The 14826-nt window shown below is 58.6% G+C and overlaps 1 protein-coding gene across 1 annotated transcript; it reads left to right on the forward strand.

The window, feature by feature from the left end:
• Positions 1–508: 508 nt before the first annotated feature.
• Positions 509–10220, forward strand: MAP2K2 (mitogen-activated protein kinase kinase 2). Its single transcript, XM_068174310.1, has 11 exons — positions 509–666; positions 1804–2014; positions 3320–3466; positions 3989–4066; positions 4440–4491; positions 4579–4703; positions 6781–6994; positions 7759–7823; positions 8562–8623; positions 9177–9222; positions 10009–10220. The coding sequence occupies exons 1-11, from the start codon at positions 581–583 to the stop codon at positions 10117–10119; spliced, it is 1197 nt and encodes a 398-aa protein (XP_068030411.1). The 5' UTR covers positions 509–580; the 3' UTR covers positions 10120–10220.
• Positions 10221–14826: the final 4606 nt, after the last annotated feature.

Raw genomic sequence — 14826 nt, forward strand, 5'->3', positions numbered from 1 at the left:
GGACCCTCGGGGGTCGCGGCGCCTGGGATCGGGCATGGAACGGGATGAACAGAACACGCACGGGCTGAGGGGTTGCTGCCCGTTGCTGGCTCGCTAATTAGCGATTATTTAATTAACGGTCCGTCCACACAGCCGGAGCCCCCCGGTGCCCCTCGGGCGGTAAACCTCCGCCACGGCCGCCACCTCCTTCTCCCCCTCAGCGAGATCTCGCGAGACTTCGCCCCGCCGCGCGCTCTTCTCCGCGCTCTTCTCCGCGCTCTTAGGCCCCGCCCCTTGTGCCCCGCCCTCCCGGGCCTTCCGCCCCCACCTCTCGGAGCCCCCGGGCCCGCCCCACGGAGCTCCCGGTCCCGCCTCCATAGGCCCGACCGTGGCCCCGCCCTTCGACCCCGCCCCGGTTCCGGCCCCCGCCCCGGTACCGGCCCCAGCCCCGCCCCCAGGCTCGGCCCCGCCCCCGATTGGCCCGTCCGGGCCTCGGCCCCGCCCCCGATTGGCCCGCGCTGGCCCCGCCCCGGCCCCGCCCCCGCGCGCCCCCGCGCCCGGCCGCGCCCCCCCGGCCCCGCAGGCGCGGCCCGGCCCGGCCATGCCGGCCAAGAGGAAGCCGGTGCTGCCCGCCCTCAACATCGCCCCCAGCGCCGCCGAGGGGCCCAGCCCCGACGGCTCCGCAGAGTGAGTCAGGCCCGGCCGGGACCGCCCCGGCAGCGGGGCTGGGCCTGGGGGGGACGCGGGGCCTGGGGTGGGGGGGGACACCGGGCCTCGGGGACACCGGGCCTGGGCAGACCGGGAAGGCCGGGACAGAGCGGGCACCGGGCCTGGGGGGTCAGGGCACGGCGGCAACGGGGCGTGGGGAAGGCCAGGGAAGGCGTGGAGGAGTCGGGACAGGTTTGGGGAGGCCTGGGAAGGTCTGAGGGGGGACCTGGGACAGGCTCCGGGGGACCAGGGAGGGCCCGGGGGAACTGGGACAGGCCTGGGGGGCTGGATCGGCCCGGTCCGGGGCGTGTGGGGCAGGTTAGGGTCAGGGAGGCAGAGCCGGGGGAGAAGGTTGAGGGTTGGAAGGGATGGGCTGGGGCAGGTGCGGATGGGACGGGCAGGGGGAGGCTGCTCCGGCCCTCCCGGTTTGCAGGGGGCAACTCAGGCCTGGGGGGTGCCAGGCCCAGGCCTGGAACTGGAGGGAAGCAGGCCTGGAGACCCAGGCTGGAGCTGGGATAGGGACCCGGGGCCTGGGGGGAACTTGGGGCAGCAGTGGGGGCTCGGCAGATGGGACATGTGGGGTGAGAGGTGGTGGAGGTGGGGAGCTGAGGGGAAGGGATGGGGTGGGACCCTCCCGACACGTCCCAGTGTGGGTGAGGAGGGACAGGGGGTGGCAGCAACTGGGACAGAGCAGCTGGAGCTGGCACAGGCGGTGGGGGCTCGGCAGCTGGTGCTGGGGGAGCACAGACCCCCCTTTGTACTCCGCATTTGGGGTGGGGGTGTAACGGAGCTGCTGGACCCCATGGAAAGCCCTTCTCATGTTACACAGCCAAAGCCAAGTTTGGCTCCCCAGGACAGGGAGCAGCATCTGCTGCTGCCTCTTTAAGGGCCGAAGGATTTTTCCTGTTCCTTGGCTCTCCCAAAACACCTGACTGCTCCCCAGTCAGGTGTGTGTGGGCAGGGACTTCTCCAGGTCTCCCTGTCCAGGTGATCCCATTGCTGGGGGCTCAGGACATGTCAGGGGATGCTTTTCCATCGTTTCCCTCCACTTTCCTACAAACTACGCCGTCCTTTCCCTGGTGCTGACCATCTCCCATCTCCTCCTCCCCTCTCCAGGGCTAACCTGGTGGACCTGCAGAAGAAGCTGGAGGAGCTGGAGCTGGATGAGCAGCAGAAGAAGCGCCTGGAAGCTTTCCTGACACAGAAAGCCAAAGTGGGGGAGCTGAAGGACGATGACTTCGAGAGGATCTCCGAGCTGGGCGCTGGCAATGGCGGGGTGGTCACCAAAGTGCAGCACAAACCCTCAGGGCTCGTTATGGCACGGAAGGTAACGAGGGACTGGGAATGCTGGGGAGCACCTGGAGCTCTCCCTGGCTCGGGGAGGGCTGGGTTTGGTTGGATTCTCTCTGCATCGCTCCTTCACCACCTCACCATGGCCAGGAGCAGAGTCCTGGCTGCTCCCAGATGGAGCTGTCTCCTTTGGGAGAGGCTGCACTCCCAGTGACAGATCCATGGGCTCTGGAAAACAGGAGTTTATTTTTTTTTTCCCAATTCTGATGGATGAAGTGACTGGCATTGGATCTCCAGAGGACTGTAGGTCGTGGCTGAGGAAGTGGCAGTGGGAAGGATGGGTTTAGCACACACATCCCTCAGCCCCCAGCCCCATTTAACACATCCCAAGGTCATTCCAAGCAGGGACAGAGGTTCCTCTCAGACTTGCCTTCACTGGGAACATCTACAGTGGTGCCACGGAGTAGAAAATCAGGAGCTGCTTCATCTGCCTGCTGGGAGAGGCTGTGCTTGGCAGGAGCAGCACAACCACTGCTCTGCCTCCTCCAGAGTCTCTCCTCCCTCCTGCTGCTGGGATCATGGAATTGTGGAGTGGTTTGGGTTGGAAGGGGCCTTACAGCTCACCCAGTTCCCTGGGCAGGGTCTCCTTTCACCAGCCCAGGGTGTTTCCCTGCCCACTGTGCTCTGACCCCACGTGCAGCCCCAAAAGCCGCTGCTCTTTCTTGTGCAGAACCTTCACAGGGGCTTTTTCTTTTCTGTGGTTTCCTTGATCTCGGAGCACCTTCTTACAACACCTCCAGAGCTTGTGAAAATGCTCCTGGCTGCTGACTCAGAGGGGCTGAGATCAAACTCCTGACTCGTCTTTCCACCCGTGTCCGGTGCAATCCCGGCGCCTTCCATGGCTGAGGCAGCACAGAGCTCTGCCTCTGCCTTCATCATGGAATCCCACCCTGGATGGGGTTGGAGAGACCTTCAATCCCATCCAGTGCCATGGCCAGGGACACCTTCCACCGTTCCAGGCTGCTCCAAGCCACATCCAACCTGGCCTTGGGTACTTCCAGAGGCAGCCACAGCTTCTCTGGGAATTCCATTCCAGGGCCTCACCGCCCTCCCAGGGTTTATTCCCAATATCCCATCTATCCCTGCCCTCTGGCAGTGGGAAGCCATTCCCCGTGTCCTGGCACTTTATCCTTAATATGGGAAATGGGAGAATGGGAAAAATTCTGCTGCAAAGCAGCGCCTCCCTTGAAGATCTCATTTCTTCCCAGCACTCAGAGCTGCTGCCCATCAGTTCTTTTCCTTCCCAGGAGTCACACCTTGCCTGTTTTCTGTCTCTTGGCAGCTGATCCATTTGGAAATCAAGCCAGCCATCAGGAACCAGATCATCCGGGAGCTGCAGGTGCTGCACGAGTGCAACTCCCCCTACATCGTGGGGTTTTACGGAGCCTTCTACAGCGACGGGGAGATCTCCATCTGCATGGAGCACATGGTGAGGCCCTGCACCCTCCCAAATGCCCTCTCCCTGCCAGCTCAGTGCCTTGGGGCACTGGCAGCTCCTTGCTCTGGCCACTCTGCTCCTGGTGGGAGCCACACATTCCTGCTCAGGCAGAATGAGGGAGACAGCGACTTTTGGGAAGAGGAAGCAGTGGTTTGGGGCTTGGCCAAACGGAAATGTTGCCAGCCCACTGCTCTGCAGATCCTGCTGAGAGGCCCAGTGAACATACTCTGTTGTTTCTGGTGGAGAACGATGTTATTTCTCCTCCAAATCAGCACCAGCTTGGCATTTTCACTGATGGAAGGAAGCAAAGAACCAACAGCAAGAAGCAGAGCTGTTTAAAAAAAACAGTTTTCAGTGATAAACCTGAGCTCAGATCACCAGATCTTTTTTATTTTTCTGGAAAAGGGGTGTGCTCCATGCTGGTCACCCACCACCTGCTCCCCTGCACATCCAGCTGCTCTGTTTTCCTGCTGGGAATTGCTGTGTTGATCATTCCCATGTTCTTTATTTCAGGATGGTGGCTCTTTGGATCAAGTGCTGAAAGAAGCCAAAAGAATTCCTGAGGAAATCCTGGGCAAAGTCAGTATAGCGGTGAGTGCTGGGGCTGCTCAGGCCTCCAGGGGGGATTTGCTGAATAGGGATTTGGAATAATGCCTGGGCTGCCCTGGGAAGCTTTCTGTGTTTCCCAGTCCTGGGGACTGCACTTTCCTGGGCCAAGAGGCCAGAGCAGAGGGGAAATATTCCCAACCCCTTTCCCCACCTCCAACTCCTCTGGATAATGTTGGCTTCACTTCGAGGAGGTTTGGGAGAAGCTTTTTTGGGTGGTTCACCCAAAATCTGTGATGGAACTGGGGATAAATTGCAAACCCTGAGCGACATGGACACCACAGGGCAGCTCTCCTCGAGGTGAGGGCAAAGCTCTTCGCTGAGCTCTGCTCTGATGCAGCCTTTGGGTTCCTCCCAGGTTCTGCGGGGCCTGGCCTATCTGCGGGAGAAGCACCAAATCATGCACAGAGGTGAGAGCAGGGCCCTGAAAATCCCAGCCTGCAGTGCCAGGTGTCACCCAGAGCCACCTTCACACTCCCCTCTCTCGCTGTTCCCAGATGTGAAACCCTCCAACATCCTGGTGAATTCCCGAGGGGAGATTAAGCTCTGTGATTTCGGGGTCAGCGGGCAGCTCATTGACTCCATGGCCAACTCCTTTGTGGGAACTCGGTCCTACATGTCTGTAAGTTCCTTCCACCTGGGCTTTTTGGGTAATTTGGGTTCATCTCAGCTGTTTCCATCCCCATCCTGTTCACAGGGACACCTTCCACTGTCCCAGGTTATTCCAAGCCTCGTCCAACCTGGCCTTGGACACTTCCAGGGATCCAGGGGCAGCCACAGCTGCTCTGGGAACCTGTGCCAGGGCCTCCCCACCCTCCCAGGGAAGGATCCTGAGGTCTGAGCTGCTCCTGTATTTTGGGAATGGTTATTCAAGTGCAGTTATAGTTAGACAGGGGCTATTTAAAAATCCTGTCCCCTCTGCTCCCAGGCCCTGGCTCCAAGCTGCCTCAGAGCTGCCAGTGGGGATGACTTGCATAGATTGATTTATTTCTAATATTTTCTTTTAATGGCCATAACCTCGAGTGGATTTTCTGCCCCTCTGATTCCTCTTGGGTGTTAACAGCAGAGAGCAGGGAAATACATTTTTATGGATAAGTTGAGTTCCTTAGATTTTAGCACACAGGGAAATAGATTCCTGCTGGGTGTTCCAGGCTCCCAAACACAAGTAGCTGGGAGTGCTGCTGAGTTGGGAGTGTGGATGAGAAGCTCCAAGTGCTTTTTGTCTGCACATCATCTTTCTTTCCCATCCCCTTTGCACATGATCCTTCTGGGACTGTCCTTTTCCTGGAGAGCTGCCATGGAGAGGCCTTTGGGATATTCCAGAATTCCAGACTGGTTTGGGTTGGAAGGGACCCTAAAGCCCATCCAGTCCCACTCCTGCCATGGGCAGGGACACCTTCCACTGTGCCAGGCTGCTCCAACCTGGCCTTGGACACTTCCAGGGATCCAGGGGCAGCCACAGCTGCTCTGGGCACCCTGTGCCAGGGCCTCCCCATCCTCCCAAGGAGGAATTCCTTCCCAGTATCCCATCCATCCCTGCCTCTAGCAGTGGGAAGCCATTCCCTGTGTCCTGTCCTTTGTCTGAAGTCCTTCTCCAGTTCCTGTGGAGCCCAGTCCCTTGGGCATTCCCAGTGCTGTTATCCCCATTCCCATGCCCTGGGTGCCATTATCCCCCATTCCCAGTGCCATTATCCCCATCCCCATTCCCGTTCCCCCTGAGCCCCTCACTGTGCTCTTCCCATTATCCCCATTCCCATTCTCATTCTCCCTGAGCCCCTTGCTGTGCTCTCCCCGTTATCCCCATCCCCATTCCTATTTCCATTCGCCCCCTCGAGCCCCTCCCTGTGCTCTCCCCATTATCCCCATCCCCATTCCCATTCCCAGTGCCATTTACCCCATCCCCGTTCCCAGTGCCATTATCCCCGTTCCCTTAGCCCCTGAGCCCTCCCTGTGCTCTCCCCATTATCCCCATTCCCATCCCCATTCCCAGTGCCATTATCCCCGTTCCCTTAGCCCCTGAGCCCTCCCTGTGCTCTCCCCATTATCCCCATCCCCGTTCCCAGTGCCATAATCCCCGTTCCCATTCCCAGTGCCATTATCCCCATCCCTGTTCCCAGTGCCATTATCCCCGTTCCCGTAGCCCCTGAGCCCTCGCTGTGCTCTCCCCATTATCCCCATCCCCGTTACCAGTGCCATTATCCCCGTTCCCATTCCCAGTGCCATTATCCCCATTCCCGTTCCCAGTGCCATTATCCCCGTTCCCATTCCCAGTGCCATTATCCCCATCCCCATTCCCAGTGCCATTATCCCCGTTCCCTTAGCCCCTGAGCCCTCCCTGTGCTCTCCCCATTATCCCCATCCCCATTCCCATTCCCAGTGCCATTTTCCCCATCCCCGTTCCCATTCCCAGTGCCATTATCCCCGTTCCCATTCCCAGTGCCATTATCCCCGTTCCCATTCCCAGTGCCATTTTCCCCATCCCCATTCCCAGTGCCATTATCCCCGTTCCCTTAGCCCCTGAGCCCTCCCTGTGCTCTCCCCATTATCCCCATTCCCATTCCCAGTGCCATTATCCCCGTTCCCATTCCCAGTGCCATTATCCCCGTTCCCATTCCCAGTGCCATTTTCCCCATTCCTGTTCCCAGTGCCATTATCCCCGTTCCCGTAGCCCCTGAGCCCTCGCTGTGCTCTCCCCGCAGCCCGAGCGCCTGCAGGGCACGCACTACTCGGTGCAGTCGGACATCTGGAGCATGGGGCTGTCCCTAGTGGAGCTGTCGATCGGAAGGTACCCAATCCCCCCGCCAGACTCCAAGGAACTGGAAGCAATTTTTGGCCGTCCTGTGGTGGACGGGGCGGAGGGAGAGTCCCCCAGCATCTCGCCGCGGGCCAGGCCCCCAGGACGCCCCGTCAGTGGTAGGGGCTGTGGTGTGCATCGGCAGCAACGCTTCCATGGGGGATGAGCGGGGTTGGGATCTGGCTGGGGCGGCTGGGGGAGCTGCCCTGGAGGAGGCTCTGGTGGGAATGTTCCCAGGGAAGTCACGGACGGAGCCGCGGTGACACTCCGGCACGGCCCACCCCCCCCCACTCCCCGCCACAGGTTGGTGGAATTGAGGTGGGAGCGTGGGGATGGATTTGGGATCTGTGGAAGACTCGATGGGTTCCTTATCAACCCTCCTGTGTCCCACAAAAAGGCTCAGCCCCCTGTGCTGTGGGCACAGCTGGAATGTGGCTCCTGTGGAGAGGATGGTTTGAGGGACATTGTCACAATCCCCTTGTGCTCCTCAAGCTTTGCCTATGCTGCCAGCAGGTTCTCCTCAGGCCTGAGGCAGATTTTTGGGAAGAGCTTTGCTGGGAGCTCTCACAGAAGCACCAAACAGCACCAGGATTCCAGGGAGGCTCTGCTGGAGCCGTTCCCTTGGGAGCAGAAGGCTCTGGAAGCGCTGCCAGCCAGAGTAGATGATCTGGTGCTGTCCAAACATAAATAAACCTGGACTGGAGGTCTGGTGTAAGAAATCCAAATTCTGGGAATGAACTTGATTTCTCTTTAACCATGACTCAATTCCCCTGGGAGCTGCCTCAGCCTCTGCCAGCAGAGCTCCCCTGAAAGTCGTGTTTTTCACCCCAAACTGAGCCCTGAGCAGCCTCTCAGCACCGTTTGTGTCGTGTCCCCCCCCCAGGCCACGGGATGGACACCAGGCCTGCCATGGCCATCTTTGAGCTGCTGGATTACATCGTTAACGAGGTGGGTGTTTGTTTTCCGAGGGCTCTGCTGGGATTCCCAGAGGTTCCACAGGGATGTCCCTGCTCTGCTGAGTCGGGGTGGAATCTGGAATGTTTGGTCACTCATGGAATCCCAGAATGGTTTGGGTTGGAAGGGACTTAAAGCTCATCCAATGCCATCCCTGCCATGGCAGGGACACCTCCCACTGTCCCAGGCTGCTCCAGCCTGGCCTTGGACACTTCCAGGGATCCAGGGGCAGCCAAAGCTGCTCTGGGAAATCCATTCCAGGGCCTCACCATCCTTGCAGGGAGGAATTTCTTCCCAAAATCCCATCTAAACCTTCCCTCCTTCAGCTTAAGGCCATCCCTCTTGTCCTACCCAACTTGCAAGGACAGCTCTTGCAAACAAGTGGAAAGGGCAGCTTCCCTTCCCAGGGTGGTGGAAAATTCTCATTTTGGGATTGTTTCATCAGCCATCGGCATGGCCAGAGCTGGGATTTGTGAGGTTGGATTTAGGATTGGGATGCTTGGTGATTTCCCAGCTTTGGCTGGGGTTCAGTGTGGGGTCCCCCAGATGCAGAGCGAGCTGGAGCAGCAGGGGAAGGAATGGCAGGGAAGGGTTTTCCTGGCTGGAAAAGCAGTGAGGATGAGGAGGATGAGAGTGGCTGTAGAGCACAGCTCCCCGACACTGCAGCTGACACGGATTTTTGGCACAGTAACACAGGAGTGGTGCAGGAACCCCTTTTCCTTCTCTCCACAGCCGCCTCCCAAGCTGCCAAGTGGAGTCTTCACACAAGATTTCCAGGAGTTTGTAAATAAATGGTGAGGATTTCATCTCCTGGCTGAAGGTGGAGGCTCAGACGTGCTCCTTGACAGCTCTGCAGCTCCACCCTCTGTGTTCTGCCTGATCTCTCTCTCTCTCTCCCTGCCCCTGATCCCACCTTGTGCTGGGAGCTCCTGCCTTGGGAAGGGTTGGAATAAAAGCAGTTTATTTGTGGGGCTGCTGAGCAGGATCCCAGCTCCTTCTAAATCTGAGCCTGGCAAGGGGGGTGGTGCAGCAGATCCTGGGGCTGAGTCACCCCGTGGGCACAGGGACACCTGAAGGTGCTGCCAGAGTTCCCAGTAAACCAGAGATTGGATATTTTAAAAAAATCCCAGGTTCCTGCCAAGCTTTAGGGCCTCTTCTCCATTTGCAGGGCACAATTTGTCCCCACAGTCCGGAAGAGATGGATCCTGCAGCTCTCCCTGGGAGCTGAGCTGGCAGGGCTGGGGCCTCTCAGGGGCTTTGGGTGAAGCTGGAACTTCTCCAGCCTGATCCCCACATTCCCACAAGGAATCTCACCTTGGCTTCGCTCTCTTGTTCTTCTCATTTCAGCTTAATTAAAAACCCAGCAGAACGAGCAGATCTGAAGATGCTGATGGTGAGTGGGGAGAGGATTTTTCTGCTGCACTGGGGTGGCACCAACTCTGCCAGCTGCTGCCCCATCCCTCCTGCTCCAAAGGCTGGGAATTCCCAGGCTGAGCTCAGGATGAGGCAGATGGTGCCGGGCAGAGGGAGGGACTGACCCCCTTTATCCAGTGATGGAGCTCTGCTGGGAGCTTGGCCAGGCTCTGCTGAGGTACCTGGGACAACCCTGGCCCCTCACCTGGGCAGGTGGGTGGCACTGAGGGCTGGATCCCAGCTGTGCTCTCATCCCAGAGATCCAGCAGAGTCCTGGGCAGCAGGGAAAGGGGGGATTCGGGTGAAACCCCACCTGCAGAGCTGCCTCCAGCTCTGGTACAACTGCAGGAGGACCTGGAGCTGCTGGAGAGAGTCCAGAGGAGGGCCTGGAGCCCCTCTGGAGCCAGGCTGGGAGAGCTGGGGGGGTTCACTGGAGAAGGGAAGGCTCCAGGGAGAGCTCAGAGCCCCTTCCAGGGCCTGAAGGAGCTCCAGGAGAGGGACTGAGGACAAGGGATGGAGGGACAGGACACAGGGAATGGCTTCCACTGCCAGAGGGCAGGGATGGATGGGATATTGGGAAGCAATTCCTCCCTGTGATAGTGGGAGGGCTGCAAGGAACAAATGTTCTCCCCAAATTCTCTTTCCAGGATCTGGCACCAGGATCTTCCCCCCTCTCCAGGGCATATTCCCACAGCACAGGGCTGGCTTTTTGGGATCTGGGGTGTTCCTGGGGTGTTCCTGACCGTGTTTTCCCCTGTGCTTGCAGAGCCACACGTTCATCAAGCGCTCCGAGGTGGAGGAGGTGGATTTCGCGGGCTGGCTGTGCCGGACGCTGCGGCTGAACCAGCCCAGCACTCCCACCCGAGCTGCCATGTGAGCCCGGCCTGGCACTCCTGCCTCTGGCACCGCTTCCTCTCCTCCCTCCACGGCAGAACTGCCCCTCCTTCCTCCCTCCCAGCCCGCCGAGCCCCAGCGCCAAAGCTCCGGCCCCCAAAGCTCCGGCCCCGGGGGCGGCTCCATCCTCCGGGGCTGCCCGGCGGGGTCGGTCCCTTCGGATGTGGGGGTGTTCCAGGCCTCTGCTCCAGCTCTGGAGCTCCTGACACTTGGGAATTGTGGTGCTGCTTATGTTGGTTTTTCTTTATTTTGGGTTTATTTTTGTTTTGGTTCAGTTTTTTTGGTGTTTTCTTTTTTTTTTTTTTTTTTTGTTTTTTTTTGGAAATGTGTTCACTCGGGTTAAAAAGGAAGGGAATGGGGGGTGTGAGGTGGGGCGGGGATGAGGGGCAGCTGATGCTTCGCCTCATCCCTGGTTTTCTCTCTGGCATGGAGAATCAGTGGGATAAGGAATGGAGAAACCCTGCCTGGGGTGGCCCAGAGCAGTGTCACTGTCCTGCCTGGGGACTCAGCTGCGCTCTGGGCAGAGCAGAGATCGCTGTTTGCCTGGTTTGATTTTAAACGGTTCTTTTGAAGCCTGCCCTTGTCCCGAGCTGGATGTTCAGGGGAGGGGCCGGATCCATGGGGCCGAGGAGGGAGGGATGGGCATGGGCATGGGCATGGGGATGGCTCCCACTTTTCAGTGTCCAGGTGAGGGGAGAGTGTGGGTTTTGGATTTTCCTTCCCTGGAGAGGTGGAGGCAGAGCCCGGCTGTTCCCGGCAGCCGTGCGCAGGGTTGGGGTCCCTCTCCTGATCCCATCGGGGGCACAGGGAACCCTCCTCCAGCTGCATTTTCCCCCTCCAGCTGCCTCCAGCCCATCCCAGGGGTGGCCTCAGCCATTGTGGATGTGGCAGAGCTCCAGGATTCCCTGTCGGAGCCCCCTGGCCTGGGATGAACCCACCCCGAGCCCACATTGTCCCTGGATTGTCCCTCCCATCGAGGACCTTGCAGCCCCCCAGGCCCTGATCCCCTCCCTTCCCACCACGTGGATTTTGGGGTGAATCATTCCCCTCCTCCCCCCACATGGGCTTGGCAACCCCTGAGCCCTCCCGTGAGGATTTGGGAAGTTTGGTGGGATTTTTTTGGTGTTTTCCTTCTATATATTTTTTTTTTTTTGGCTGTTTTTCACTCAGGCTGGCAGCTGCCATCCCCCTGCCTGTCCTGGGTCCCACCATGGCAGCCCCCCCAAAATTAACTACCAGGGCTGGGTAACCCCAAATCCCTCATCCCTTTTCCTTTCCTGTTTTCCAGCACAGGACAAAGGCACTGCCCTGCCTGGGGCCAACCCACAGGGCAGCCACATCCCCAAAGGGGTGACACCCCAATTTTTTTTGGGGGGAACACCCCAATTTTGGGGGGAACACCCCAGATTTGAGGGATCTGTGCTTGCTGGCTCAGCTCATGCTCGGCCAAGCCACCCTGGAGCTGTGGGGTGCTCGATGTGATGGATTTTGCCTCTTATTTTCTGTGGGAAGCAGGGAAAGTTCCTCAAGTTTCGGGCTATTTTCCATAAGTTTTGGTGCTGGGTTTTGGAGGAGGAAGAGGAGGAAAAGGAGGAGGAGGAGAGCGTGGATGGAGCAGTTCGGTGGTGCAATTTTTTCTTTTTTTTTTTTTTTTTTTTTAAACTCGATATTTTCATCATGGATGGGGAGGGAGGGAAAATAATAAATAAACGGCACTTTACATTTCCAGGCAGTTTCTCTCCTCGGTTGTGCCCCGGGTGAGTTTAACCCCTTTGGAGCCAGAATTCCGGCCGGGAGCGCTGCCTCCGGCTGCTCTGGGATGTGCCGGTGACTCTCCCTGGCATGTGCTGGCCACACTGGCCAGCGGCTGCCTCCAGTGGAAGCGGGAGACACCGGAATTATCCTGGCACGAGGCAGCCCCGGACGGGATGGATGTAGAATCCAAGGACATAAAACCAATTGGAAATACCTGGGGGGTGAAAAATATTTAGGGGTGTTCAATATTTGGGGTAAGCAGGAGCTGGGCGAAGCTGAAAAAAAAAAAAAAACTAATTTGGCCCAAAATAAGAAAATACTTTGCAGTTTTTGTGCTGTGAATGATGCAAGGGCTCATGGGGTGACAGCAGCACGGTGTCATCCCAAATTCCAGGCTCCTGCAGTGGCATTTTTGAAGGTTCCGTGGTGCCATCCCCAATTCCAGACTCCTTCTAGGGCATTTTTTGGGGCTTCCATGGTGCCATCCCTAATTCCAGGCTCCTTCTAGGGCATTTTTTGGGGCTTCCATGGTGCCATCCCTAATTCCAGGCTCCTTCTGGGGCATTTTTTGGGGGCTTCCATGATGCCATCCCTAATAACAGGCTCATTCTGGAGCATTTTTGGGGCTTCCATGGTGCCATCCCTAATTCCAGGCTCCTTGTGGGGCATTTTTGGGGCTTCCATGGTGCCATCCCTAATTCCAGGCTCCTTCTGGGGCATTTTTTGGGGCTTCCATGGTGCCATCCCTAATTCCAGGCTCCTTCTGGGGCATTTTTTGGGCTTCCATGATGCCATCCCTAATAACAGGCTCATTCTGGAGCATTTTTGGGGCTTCCATGGTGCCATCCCTAATAACAGGCTCATTCTGGAGCATTTTTGGGGCTTCCATGGTGCCATCCCTAATTCCAGGCTCCTTGTGGGACATTTTTGGGGCTTCCATGGTGCCATCCCTAATTCCAGGCTCCTTCTGGGGCATTTTTTGGGGCTTCCATGGTGCCATCCCTAATTCCAGGCTCCTTCTGGGGCATTTTTTGGGCTTCCATGGTGCCATCCCTAATTCCAGGCTCATTCTGGAGCATTTTTGGGGCTTCCATGGTGCCATCCCTAATTCCAGGCTCCTTCTGGGGCATTTTTTGGGGCTTCCATGGTGCCATCCCTAATTCCAGGCTCATTCTGGAGCATTTTTGGAGGTTCCGTGGTGCCATCCCTAATTCCAGGCTCATTCTGGAGCATTTTTGGAGGTTCCGTGGTGCCATCCCTAATTCCAGGCTCCTTGTGGGACATTTTTGGGGCTTCCATGGTGCCATCCCTAATTCCAGGCTCATTCTGGAGCATTTTTGGGGCTTCCATGGTGCCATTCCTAATTCCAGGCTCCTTCTGGGGCATTTTTTGGGGCTTCCATGGTGCCATCCCAAATTCCAGGCTCCTTCTGGAGCATTTTTGGAGGTTCTGTGGTGCCATCCCTAATTCCAGGCTCCTTGTGGGGCATTTTTGGGGCTTCCATGGTGCCATCCCTAATTCCAGGCTCCTTGTGGGACATTTTTGGGGGTCCCATGCCATGGTCCCTGACTCCAGGCTCCCATGGTGCTGCTTTGGGGGGGTCCTGATTTGTTTTTTCCTGATGTTTTGGGGTCCCCCACGGCTCTGGGGTGCCCTGCAGAGCCCGGGATGGACCCACTCTGGGAGCTGTGCCAGCTTTGAGTGGTGCCAGCTGGGAATTGGAGGCGGGGGGGTCCCATGGGGTCCCCAAGGTGGGGGTGACCACAGCTCTTGTGCCACAGCGGGATTTTGGGGGTGCAGGGAGGAACTGGGGGTGCCCAGGCTGGAAAAGGGGGATCCCCAAGCCCTGTTCAGTTTTTAGGGCACAGTGGGGGGAGTTGGGGGTTTTCTCCCCACCCAGCCTCACGGTGGTGGGGGGGGGGGGTTCCACAGCTGATTTTGGGGGGGGTCTCGGTGCAGGGGGGGCACTTTGGGGGTTCATATTTTGGGGGGGTGGGACACCCCGGGCGTGCCCCAGGCGTGCTGGGGGAAAGCGAAAGCAGTCGGGAGCTGGGGCTGCTGGGGCACGGCAGGGACGGGCCCGGGGGTGCAGCCCCAACCTCAAACCCCACCCCAAAAACCTCCTGAACGCTCCCCCCACTCTGTTTGGGGGCTCAGGGACCCCTCACTCCCCACCCCCAGCCGTAATTCCCCGTCCTGCCTCAGTTTCCCCACCTGCTCAATGGGGTTAATGACCCAAAACTCCTCTAAAACCTCCCCAAAACCCCCCCGGGGGGCGGGGGAAGGGCGAGGGGCGGGCGAGGAGCTGAGCCGGGGTTATTTAAGGAAAAAAAAGGGGGGGAAAGGGGAAATCCCGACGAGCCGAGCGCGGAACGGGACCCCCCGAGCGGGATGGGGCGGGGGGCGGGGTGTTGCTCAAAGCTTCGCTTTTGTCGCTTTCCCTTCCTTTAATGAATTCCAATCCCCGATGATCGTTAATTCAAAACCCAGCCGAAAAACCTCGCTTTTTTTTTTTTATTTTTTAAATTATTTTTTATTTTTTATTTCCACGCGGGAAAGCGCTGGAATCCCGGGAGCTGTTCCCTGCCGAGCGGGGTGCTGGGGGTGGCGCAGCCCCGCCCGGGTGGGGGGGACAGCCGCGGCCGTGTCCCCGTGTCCCCCGCCCCCGGGCGGGCCCGGAGCCCGGGCTTGTCCCGTCCTTGCCGGGCTGGCTCGCAGCCCACCGTGACCTTGGGCTCCGTGTCCCCTTCCCAGAGTGGGGGGGCAGCGAGCGGGGGGGATCCCGAGGGACACGGGTGGCAGGGAAGGGCTGCGGGGACACTGGGGACACGGAGGGTGGCACGTGGTGGTGGGTTGGGGAGGTGACCTGCGAGGGAGGGAGGGACGTTGTGGGGTGACGCGAGTGGGGCTGGGGGCGTGGGGAGGTGACAGCCAG

The sequence above is a fragment of the Anomalospiza imberbis genome, chromosome 27 (assembly GCF_031753505.1).
Source record: "Anomalospiza imberbis isolate Cuckoo-Finch-1a 21T00152 chromosome 27, ASM3175350v1, whole genome shotgun sequence".
Taxonomy (NCBI): domain Eukaryota; kingdom Metazoa; phylum Chordata; class Aves; order Passeriformes; family Viduidae; genus Anomalospiza; species Anomalospiza imberbis.

Bases quoted from the DNA above. Each gene is read 5' to 3' on its own strand.
- MAP2K2 (XM_068174310.1), top strand. From the start codon at position 581: ATGCCGGCCAAGAGGAAGCCGGTGCTGCCCGCCCTCAACATCGCCCCC. The intron at 4,067-4,439 runs GTGAGTGCTGGG...GGTTCCTCCCAG, and splicing joins TGGGCAAAGTCAGTATAGCG to GTTCTGCGGGGCCTGGCCTA. The intron at 7,824-8,561 runs GTGGGTGTTTGT...TTCTCTCCACAG, and splicing joins TGGATTACATCGTTAACGAG to CCGCCTCCCAAGCTGCCAAG.